General features: G+C 42.7%; 1 protein-coding gene across 1 annotated transcript in view; it reads right to left on the reverse strand.

Annotated features, from left to right (window-relative positions):
* Positions 1-3,023: 3,023 nt before the first annotated feature.
* The window catches only part of basp1 (brain abundant, membrane attached signal protein 1), a 50,838-nt gene continuing 41,597 nt past the window's right edge, over positions 3,024-12,264 (reverse strand). Inside the window, exon 2 of the mRNA XM_064942698.1 lies at positions 3,024-6,772. Within this exon, the coding sequence (XP_064798770.1) occupies positions 6,090-6,764 (675 nt within the window). The 5' untranslated portion in view covers positions 6,765-6,772 and the 3' untranslated portion in view covers positions 3,024-6,089. The remainder of the gene's footprint in view (positions 6,773-12,264) is intronic.

The raw sequence follows: 12,264 nt of genomic DNA on the forward strand, positions 1-12,264 counted from the left end.
AGGAGGAGCACTGCCAGAGCCCTGCAAAATGACCTCCAGCAGGCCACAAATGTGCATGTGTCTGCTCAAACGGTCAGAAACAGACTCCATGAGGGCCCGACTTCCACAGGTGGGGGTTGTGCTTACAGCCCAACACCGTGCAGGACGTTTGGCATTTGCCAGAGAACACCAAGATTGGCATATTAGCCACTGGCCCCTTTGCTCTTCACAGATGAAAGCAGGTTCACACTGAGCACATGTGATAGAGTCTGGAGATGCCGTGGAGAACGTTCTGCTGCCTGCAACATCCTCCAGCATGACCGGTTTGGCGGTGGGTCAGTCATGGTGTGGGGTGGCATTTCTTTGGGGGGGCCGCACAGCCCTCCATGTACTCGCCAGAGGTAGCCTGACTGCCATTAGGTACCGAGATGAGATCCTCAGACCCCTTGTGAAACCATATGCTGGTACGGTTGGCACTGGGTTCCCCCTAATGCAAGATAATGCTACACCTCATGTGGCTGGAGTGTGTCAGCAGTTCCTGCAAGAGGAAGGCATTGATGCTATGGACTGGCCCGCCCGTTCCCCAGACCTGAATCCAATTGAGCACATCTGGGACATCATGTCTCGCTCCATCCACCAACGCCGCGTTGCACCCCAGACTGTCCAGGAGTTGGCGGATGCTGTAGTCCAGGTCTGGGAGGAGATCCCTCAGGAGACCATCCGCCACCTCATCAGGAGCATGCCCAGACGTTGTAGGGAGGTCATACAGGCACGTGGAGGCCACACACACTACTGAGCCTCATTTTGACTTGTTTTAAGGACATTACATCAAAGTTGGATCAGCCTGTAGTGTGGTTTTCAAGACCTCCATGGGTTGATAAATTTGATTTCCATTGATAATTTGTGTGATTTTGTCGTCAGCACATTCAACTACGTAAAGAAAAAAGTATTTAATAAGAATATTTAATTCATTCAGATCTAGGATGTGTTATTTTAGTGTAGTGTTCCCTTTATTTTTTTTGAGCAGTGTACTATGTTCTTACAAAAAAGGTTTTAAATTCTATAGTACACCCACTATTGAAGACTATCAAATGCTTCTCAAAGATTCCCTCTGGTTGTCAAACTAGCATTAACAATGACAGACAATTAAATAACGTGCCATACAATTCTGTGGCAGCCCGCAAGGTGTGCTGCAGCAGGACAACTTTTAAAGGAGGAACCACTAATTTATCTGTGGCATTTATGGCTAAGATAGGCAGTCATGTTTGCAAAACAGTGGGTCCCTGGTTAGAGCCTGTGCAAGGACAGTAGTGCTGAGCAATATACAAAAATGTTGACTATTATTAAACAACTAATTGACCGATGTCGGTTCAATTACATAAATTCTATTTAGTTTGTTTTTTGTGTGAGCTCAACGTGCCGTTTCTCAATATAAAAATCATATCATTCATGAGACATTAAGCCAAGAACTATGTGGGACGCTGGGCCAAAGGGAGTTGTAGTTTTCATTATTCAACCGAGAGCATCCTGGTGGGCTGTATCACCGCCTGGTACGGCAACTGCTCCGCCCTCAACCGTAAGGCTCTCCAGAGGGTAGTGAGGTCTGCACAACGCATCACCGGGGGCAAACTACCTGCCCTCCGGGACACCTACACCACCCGATGTTACAGGAAGGCCATAAAGATCATCAAGGACATCAACCACCCAAGCCACTGCCTGTTCACCCCGCTATCATCCAGAAGGCGAGGTCAGTACAGGTGCATCAAAGCTGGGACAGAGAGACTGAAAAACAGCTTCTATCTCAAGGCCATCAGACTGTTAAACAGCAACCACTAACATTGAGTGGCTGCTGCCAACACACTGACACTGACTCAACTCCAGCCACTTTAATAATGGGAATTGATGGGAAATTTAGTAAATATATCACTAGCCACTTTAAAACAATGCTACCTTATATAATGTTACTTACCCTACATTATTCATCTCATATGCCTATGTATATACTGTACTCTATATCATCTACTGCATCTTTATGTAATACATGTATCACTAGCCACTTTAACTATGCCACTTTGTTTACATACTCATCTCATATGTATATACTGTACTCGATACCATCTACTGTATCTTGCCTATGCTGCTCTGTACCATCACTCATTCATATCTTTATGTACATATTCTTTATCCCCTTACACTGTGTATAAGACAGTAGTTTAGGAATTGTTAGTTAGATTACTTGTTGGTTATTACTGCATTGTCGGAACTAGAAGCACAAGCATTTCGCTACACTCGCATTAACATCTGCTAACCATGTGTATGTGACAAATAAAATTTGTAAGTATGCCTCATGTACTTTGAAGAACTAGTCAAATTATCTCTGCAGCATACTTACAAAGCTACGAGCTCAAAGACTACAGTACAGGGAGCACAGAGATGGTTTTCTGACTGGCTGCTAATGCCAGAGCAGAGATAAGATGGGATGGTGACTTTATGGAAATAAAGTTAGTCTTCAACTGAAATATTTTATTACTTCATAGTAATTTCCTATTTTTCTGTTGATGTCTACCAATGTGGACATATACAAGGGAAAGTTCGTTTTTTCTAATTAAATCCTCACTATTTTTGGCTTTGGAAATTCCTTGAAAAAACTAAATTTGTTTAAAAAAAATCGAAACTGAAATCGAAAACCATGCTTATTTTTTAATAACCGAAACTACCTCAAAAAGCACTAATCATTCTGCACTAAAGGATAGTGTACCCAGATAGGGAAGGAAGCAAAGCTGCTAAGCAAATAGTGATGTTCGTCATATCTACAGCCAAGGAATCATACACAACAAATACAGTAGGTCTGCAGTCAAAAAGTTGTTTCATGGCATACTTAGCTTGAGCAGAACTAAAAGCTTGAATGTTCGTGTCAAGCTCCCTTTCCAAGCCCAACGCCAAATACTGATCAGATGGAGACAGTTCAAAAGTTGAAGGCAGGCCCGATAGTATTTTGAGTTGTGTGACAAAGCTGGGAAAAAAATATGGTCTTGCTAGAGGCCTGAAGTTTCAATCAATTTCTTACATTTTATTACTGCTGCACCATTTATACAAGTACATATCACTTGAATGCTTACATTTTTATTTGACTTTGTTTGAATTAGAGGTGGTGTGACGATAGCGGTAAGACATGGAATGAAATATCAACTGTAATTGCCATGAATGCAGACTTCAAAAAAGCTATTTTGCACTTCACCGAAAGACAGGACAACACAGGTTTACCCAACCACGGACATGCAATTACTTTGTCAAGAGAGGAAGAGACAATCCCCCAAGTGACACACAACATTCTCGCAACGTTTTTACATTGTTGGGCAAAAATAAAAATGTTGTGTGTCAACTGGGAGAAACTGACCGAAAGGTACTGTACTCAATGAATGAATGAATGAAGTGAATAAATCTACATATAAAGCACCAGTCAAAAGTTTGGGAACACCTACTCATTCAAGGGTTTTTCTTTATTTATACCATATTCTACATTGTAGAACTATAGCGACGACATCACAACTATGAAATAACACATATGGAGTCATGTAGTAAGCAAAAAAGAGTTAAATCAAAATATATATTAAATTTGAGATTCTCAAAGTCGTCACCCTTTGCCTTGACAACTTTGCACACTCTTGGCATTCTCTCAACCAGCTTCATGAGGTAGTCACCTGGAATGCATTTCAATTAACAGGTGTGTCTTGTTAAACGTTTATTTGTGGCAATTCTTTCCTTCTTAATCTGGAAAATGTAAGAACTTTGAAAGTTAAGTGCAATTGCAAAAACCATCAAGCGCTATGATGAAACTGGCTCTCATGGGGACCGCCAGAGGAAAGGAAGACCCAGTTACCTCTGCTGCAGAGGATAAGTTCATTAGAGTGACCAGTCTCGGAAATTGCAGCCCAAATGCTTCAGAGTTCAAGTAAGACATCTCAACATCAACTGTTCAGATGAGACTGCATCAATTCAACCATGAAGGCATGATTCACGCAAAGAAACCGCTACTAAAAGGACACCAATAAGAAGAAACTTGCTTGGGCCAAGAAACATGAGCAATGGACATTAGACCGGTGGAAATCTGTCCTTTGGTCTGATGAGTCCAAATGTGAGATTTTTGGTTCCAACCGCCGTGTCTTTGTGAGACGCAGAGTATGTGAACTGATGAGCTCCGCATGTGTGGTTCCCACCGAGGAGGTGGTGTGGGGGTGCTTTGCTGGTGACACCGTCAGTGATTTATTTAGAATTAAAAAGGCACACTTAACCAGCATGGCGTTTGCGCTTAGCGGGACTATCATTTGCTTTTCAACAGGACAATGACAACACACCTCCAGGTGATGGAGTGCTGCATCAGATGACTTGGCCTCCACAAATCACCTGAACTCAACCCAATTGAGATGGTTTGGGATGAGTTGGACTACAGAGTGAAGGAAAAGCAATGTAGGAACTCCTTCAAGACTGTTGGAAAAGCATTCCAGATGAAGCCCTTTGAGAGAATGCCAAGAGTGTGCAAAGCTGTCATGAAGGCAGGGTGGCTATTTGAAGACTAAAATATATTCCACATTTTTTTTAAACAATTTTTTGTTTACTACACCATTCCATGTGTGCTATTTCATAGTGTTGATGTATTCCTTATTATTCTACAATATAGAAAATAGTAAAAATAAAGAAAACCCTTGAATGAGTAGGTGTGTCCAAACCTTTGACTGGTACTGTATACCTACATATATGTAACATATATGAGCAGAAAGAGTACAAATGCATGGTGGGTGGAGATGACAAGATTAGAGGCTCCCTTCCTTGCGCGGGTTTCTTCCATCTTACTACTCGAACATGTCACATGGTAGCCATGGTTACAGGGACCATGGCAGCCTGGGTAGGCTGTAGATGCCTCATGCAGTATCATTAATTTAGAACTCCCATCCCCAGACAACACTACTACTGTTGTCAGCTGGGCACAATCCCTTTTTAGGGTGTAAATGTATTGCACCTTTGTGATATAGGCTGAGAGCCATTGAGTTACATTGATTGAAACGCAGTAGATACGTCTTATTTTTCAATTGAAATAAGACACAGTGGGGGGGTAGGGGGAGAGAGTCTATGCTGCAGTCAGAGTGGCCCAAATTAACTGAGAATTCCCAATGTCTGCAAATTCAGAGCTGGAACGTCGAGAACAATCTACAAAGCTTTTCAGGATTTCTAGGAACATTTAAGAAATGCTTCAAACTGGCCTGATCATCTACAACTAATGTTTTTCTTAGAAAAACTAAGGTATAAGAATGTTGTAAAAAAAAAAAAAAAAAACTTTAGGGCATTTTCATATCCCTAAGAATGTGTCGACATATTGTACCTCTAGGAAAGTCTCAGAATTTCCAAAGTACCTCCTCTCAACTCTGACAGCGTCTGAACGAGGTGGCATGAACCTGTGGGGAAACAGGCGGCAAGAAACTGAGTGACCATATACAGCACGAACAACCCAAAAATACCAAATAAGTTGCCGACTATGGGAACAGCAAAGGGAACTCACTTGGTGCTAAAACAGACGTGCCAGGTACGGTAGCAGAGAACACTCCGGAGAGGAGCGAGTTTGGGGAATGGGGGAGGGGGTGAGTCGAGGATGGGACAGACAGAGTGCATGTCCAGCTAGTAAATAGATTCAATCCCCTTTCCCACCCCCCCCTCGTTTTCAGACATCGGCAGCACACTGTCTATGGGAAATGTACGTGTATAGTCCCAGACTACAGAGGTCTCTGAGAGGACTGTGAGAGAGATGAAGGGGGAGAATGCTGAATCCCAGAAATGGATGGAGGAAGGATGCTGTGGAATGGAGGGGCATATGGCTGACAGACTTTTATTAAAGTTCAAATACTACAGCAGAAAAAAATAGAATAACCATAACAATAATAATCGTCGGCAGCAGCAGCATCATCCTTCTCAAGGTTGTTGTCACAATCCTCCTCCAACAAATCATTATTATTATTATTTTAATATTAATATGGGTGGGCTATTTTATTACATTTTTTTCTCTATTTTACTTCATTTTTGTTGTTTAATGTAATGTATTTTCTTAAAAGAGGTGTCCATTAATCTTGAACTTCTACGGTTTGATCCTTGCTTGGAACTGGGGCCTCTGTGGCATTGGCCTCCTTGACCAGTGCAGCGGGCTCAGTGGCAGCCAGTGGTGCTGCTGTTGAACGGGCAGCCGGGGCCTCCTTGGCCGGGACCGCCGCTGCTGCTTCTGTGGGCTTGGCCTGGGGGGCAGCGGCAACAGGGGCCGCCTCGGCTTTAGCCACTGGTACTGCAGGGGCCTCAGTCTTTTTAGCGTCGGCCTCGTCTTTGCTTTCAGCCTGGGCTGCGGGTGGTGCAGGCGCCTGGGCCTTGACCTCTGGAGCTTGGGCGGCTTCCTTAGTGGAGGGGGCTGGCTCTTTCGCAGGGGCGGCTGGTTTCTCCTTGGGGGCAGGGTCGGTGACTTCCGCAGCCTTAGACATCTCCGCTTTGGGCTCTGCTGCAGGTTTTTCCGGCTCCTTGGTGGGAGGGGAGGCGCCCTTTTCTTCCTCCTTGGTCATCGTGGTATCGGCTGCGGGCACATCCTTTGTGTCGTTAGCTATCTCGGTGGTCTCGGCGGGAGCAGGGGCCTCGTCCTTTTTGTCGTTCTGAGGTTCGCTCTCCTCGGCTGTTGCACCCTCTGGTTTGGCATCCTTGTCCTTCTCATCGTTTACATTGTATCCCTTCTTCTTTTTGCTGAGCTTGCCTCCCATTTTAGTCTCTGAAAGATCAAAAAGAAAGGAATTCATTTAGACTTTGGAAAAGCTTGTGGTGATATACTGATGCACTGCACTCTGGTACTCAACATTGATGTACCAAGATGGATGGATGGATGGATGGATGTATTTCAGCAATTACAATACAAGTCATGAAAATGTATTTATGAACCAACAGAGGGATGGATTTCTAAAAATCTGCTTCAGCAATGCTTAAAATGTTTCACAATGCTACTGCCGGCAAACACAAAGGTTGTTCAGTGTTGATGTTGATATAGAATCAGGTCCCCCCAGTCCCTGTAATGTTATTTATTGAGATCCGAAAGGCAAAACTGATCTTAAACATCAGCATTCTGAAACCCTTGATATACAGTCCCTGATCCACATCTGGCTACTTCTACCTCTCAGTATGATCTTAAACATCAGCATTCTCACTCTGAAACCCTTGATATACGGCCCCTGATCCACATCTGGCTACTTCTACCTCTCAGTATGCAGACAGATTTCTTTCAGCAAGTTTCGCCTTACACCGCTAGACTTCACTCGCTTCATATGTGCTAGTTACTCAAAACATCATAGTCCCTTTATTGAGTATGCAAAAAGCACTCCGTCACTCAGACGCCAAGAGCGAGTGGAAATTAAAATATCTCTTACTCCTAACCACATGCACTCCTATCAAATAGTCCCTTAAAGTCGCTCTGAAGATTATTGCAGCCAGCTAATGGAATTCTCAGCAACAGATGATGCAAAGCTATACATTCCTCATGCACACATTCAACCCTTCGTTCATATTGGTGAAAAACTGATGATTCGGAGGACTGGGGAGAAATTTCTACTACACAAATGAATAAACATCTGTTAAGGTGTCAAGTTGATGACCAACCTTCTGTAGTACCAATGGACTTGAAACTCCTGTCACAAAACTGCAATTATACTGTAGTAAGCATGATATAATAGTTATTTATCATGAGCATCCAAGGAGGCTTAAGTCTATATTTATTTTCTAATATTGTATGTGGCTTCCATGGAAACTTCATCAGCTAGTAACCTTGCTAGACTTAGTGATTAGTGGCATTGTCGTGACTGCTTGAAGTCAGTTGTCAAATCTTGACTAGGATGTGTTACATCATGCTAACAGTGTCAAAAACATGTTTTTATGGTGGATGGTCCAAATATAGGGTTATTAATACCTTTCCATTGAACAATGAGTCGGATTTGGGATCAGTGACGAGGATAAGAGGGCACTTCAGGTGTCTCCTCCTCCAACAATTGAGTTATATAAGAAGTCAGACAGTGTCTGACTAGTGTCTGACTTGGCTTCTGCTGAACACATACCTGCAGGCTCTTGGCTCTCTCCATCTATTATAACGCAATTGAATCTGAGTGACCATCTGCCTCCGCTATGGGGAAGAGGATTTTTAATACCTAAAAATGTATCCAAATAGTGTACATCCATATGCACATCCAATAGACCTAACAGGTGCAGAGTACACACACACACACACACACACACACACACACACGAGAGAATATTATATAGCAGAGTATTACATATATTCTCCACATTATCACATTTCATGTAGCGAGATACTAAAGGCACTTTATGATGAACTTAAAATGTTTAAAAAGCCAGAAGATTGATGAGAATCCATCGATAGATGAACCAATATATGTATCGTCCCAGTAGGGCAATTCATTGTGCAGCCTAGAGGTTTCAAATAATTTACAAACTCTTGACTTGCTAACGTATTTCATAGTGTACTGGTGGAAAATTTGAATGTGCACTGTGCTTTACATCAAAACTGAAGACGTTGAGAGGTGTAGACAGATGTTTAAGATACGTGGCCCATTCGCTAAAGGCCCATGAATTGCGATGTAACCTCGTGTCCATATAATCCATAGTCCTATCCCTAATATTTCACTGTCATGTGAATTGCTCTGAATGTCTACAGACTCCATACCGTTCCTATCACGGGTTATTACAGATGACAATAGGGACTCTTTTCTACCCTGTACCATTTGACTGGCAGCCTGTGTGGCCACAATCCCTGACAAACATCCTTACACACAATGAATTCTCTTCACAAAGACGCAGTGTCTCGCTCTGCAGTACATGTGGTTTAGTGATTGCAGGGGCTGGAACCAGACCAAAGGAACCGCTCCAATTCAGACACAAACGAGTCCATTTAACCTGCAAACAGCAGCCACTACATACGAATCCAAGAGAGATCGGACTTGTTCAGGTATGTAGTTACTGTTCACGACCGTTCCTCTATGACAGAATTTTGTGATAAAGATGAAGCTTGCATTTTCTATGGCTCTAACTACAGGGCTCAGCCAATTCTATTTCCATTGCAATCAAACCAATATTTCATGGTTATTTTTTCTTGAAAGTATAGTACTTAGTACTACATACATTGCCCACACACACACTTCATAAATCATTCAGACGTGTGGTTACATTACAGCCTCATTCTAAAATGTATTAAATAATTTCCCCCTCTCAGTCTACACACAATACCCCATAATGACAAAGCAAAGCAACTTCTTCCATTTAAGAATGATCGCGGCCACTATGTGCTTGGATCCTTTTTCCATTGATCATCCTTGAGATGTTTCTACAACTTGATTGGACATGATTTGGAAAGGCAGACACCTGTCCCTGAGTTCCCATAGTTGACAGTGCATGTCAGAGCACAGATCTGGGGAAGGGTACCAAAGAAAATTATGCAGCATTGAAGGTCCCCGCCTGAGCTCAATATTGAGGCTCATAGCAGAGGGTCTGAATACTTATGTAAAAAGTATGTTTTTTTTATTTTAATACATTTGCAAACATCTCTAAAAACCTGTTTTCTCTTTGTCATTATGGGGTATTGTGTGTAGATTGCTGAGGATGTTTTATTTTAGAAAAAAAGCTATTAATATTTGATTTGTGGAATTTCTTTCCTTCTTAATGAGTTTGAGCCAATCAGTTGTGTTGTGACAAGGTGTGTGTGTGTGGGGGGGGGGAGAAATAAGATAGCCCTATTTGGTAAAATATGGCAAGAACAGCTCAACTAAGCAAACCCAAATGACAGTCCATCATTACTTTAAGACATGAAGGTCAGTCAATAAAGAATTTCAAGAACTTTGAAAGTTTCTTCAAACACAGCCGTAAAAACCATATAACGTTATGATGAAACTGATTCTCATGAGGACTGGCACAGGAAAGAAAGACCCAGAGTTACCGCTGCAGTATAAGATATATTCATTAGAGTTACCAGCCTCAGTAATTGCAGCCCAAATAAAACACTTCCCAGAGTTAAAGTAACAAACACATCTCAACATCAACTGTTGAGATTAGACAGCATGAATCAGGCCTTCATGGTCAAATTGCTACAAAGAAACCACTACTGAAGGACACCAATAAGAAGAGACTTGCAAGTCCAAATTTGACATTTTTGGTTCCAACCGCCCCGTTTTGTGAGAAACAAAGTAGTTGAACGGTCTATCAACCCACTCAGGGGTGCGTCACCTGAGTGGATTGATTCACTGATGTGGTCATCCTGTATGGGTTGGCGCCCCCCCCCTTGGGTTGTGCCATGGCGGAGATCTTTGTGGGCTATACTCAGCCTCGTCTCAGGATGGTAAGTTGGTGGTTGAAGATATCCCTCTAGTGGTGTGGGGGCTGTGCTTTGGCAAAGTGGGTGGGGTTATATCCTTCCTGTTTGGCCCTGTCCGGGGGTGTCCTCGGATGGGGCCACAGTGTCTCCTGACCCCTCCTGTCTCAGCCCCCAGTATTTATGCTGCAGTAGTTTGTGTGTCGGGGGGCTAGGGTCAGTTGGTTATATCTGGAGTACTTCTCCTGTCCTATTCGGTGTCCTGTGTGAATCTAAGTGTGCCTTCTCTAATTCTCTCCTTCTCTTTCTTTCTCTCTCTCAGAGGACCTGAGCCCTAGGACCATGCCCCAGGACTACCTGACATGATGACTCCTTGCTGTCCCCAGTCCACCTGGCCATGCTGCTGCTCCAGTTTCAACTGTTCTGCCTTATTATTATTATTATTCGACCATGCTGGTCATTTATGAACATTTGAACATCTTGGCCATGTTCTGTTATATTCTCCACCCGGCACAGCCAGAAGAGGACTGGCCACCCCACATAGCCTGGTTCCTCTCTAGGTTTCTTCCTAGGTTTTGGCCTTTCTAGGGAGTTTTTCCTAACCACCGTGCTTCTACACCTGCATTGCTTGCTGTTTGAGGTTTTAGGCTGGGTTTCTGTACAGCACTTTGAGATATCAGCTGATGTACGAAGGGCTATATAAATACATTTGATTTGATTTAATGTGTGGTTCCCACCATGAAGCATGGAGGAGGTGTGATCGTGTGGGGGTGCTTTGCTGGTGACACTGTCAGTGATTTATTTAGAATTCAAGGCACACTTAAGCAGCATGGCTACGACAGCATTCTGCAGCGATACTCCATCCCATCTGGATTGTGCTTAGTGGTACTACCATTTGTTTTTCAACAGGAAAATGACCCAACACACCTCCAGGCTGTGTAAGGGCTATTTGACCAAGGAGAGTGATGGATTGCTGCATCAGATGACCTGGCCTCCACAATATCCCCACCTCAACACAATTGAGATGGTTTGGGATGAGTTAGACCGCAGGGTGAAGGAAAAGCAGCCAACAAGTGCTCAGCATATGCGGGAACGCTTTCAAGACTAATGGAAAAGCATTCCAGGTGAAGCTGGTTGAGAGAATGCCAAGTGTGTGCAAAGCTGTCAAGGCAAAGAATGTAAAATCTCAAATATATTTGGATTTGTTTAACACTTTTTTGGTTACTACATGATTCCATGTGTTATTTCATAGTTTATGTATTACTATTATTCCACAATGTAGAAAATAGAAAAATAAAGTAAAACCCATGAATGGGTAGGTGTGTCCATATTGTGTGTATATATATATCTTTTTTACTTAAAATGAGTAATTGATTGTGGGAAATTCTTACACACCACAAACAAACACACACCAAAACTCTATATGAATGACCACTTAGTGAAAGGGCAAGTATTTTGTCTCTGGAATTACTGCAATAGCAAATAGCAGTTAGCGTCAATCACTGTTTCAACTTCCAAGTTGTGAGTACTTGAGTCACCACACATAATCTCAAAATGACCACTAAGGTCACACAGTATTTGTTATCTACCAATTGATGTCATCCTCATTTTCCCTCATTTGGAGGACCAATGTATGACAAGCATGATGGTTGAAAGGGTCGAGAGCAAATCTTTCCTTGTGTAAAATCTTATACTCAAGGCGCCATTGTAACGGCGTTCTTCGTTTGTCGAAAGAGAGTCGGACCGAAATGCAGCGTGTTGGTTATTCATGTTTTTAATGGAACAAATGACGATACACGAAATAACAAAAACAACAAACGGAACGTGAAAAAACCTATACAGCCTGTCTGGTGAACACTAACACAGACAGGAACAATCACCCACGAAATACAAAGTGA

The sequence above is a fragment of the Oncorhynchus masou genome, chromosome 3, assembly GCF_036934945.1.
Source record: "Oncorhynchus masou masou isolate Uvic2021 chromosome 3, UVic_Omas_1.1, whole genome shotgun sequence".
NCBI classification, from domain to species: domain Eukaryota; kingdom Metazoa; phylum Chordata; class Actinopteri; order Salmoniformes; family Salmonidae; genus Oncorhynchus; species Oncorhynchus masou.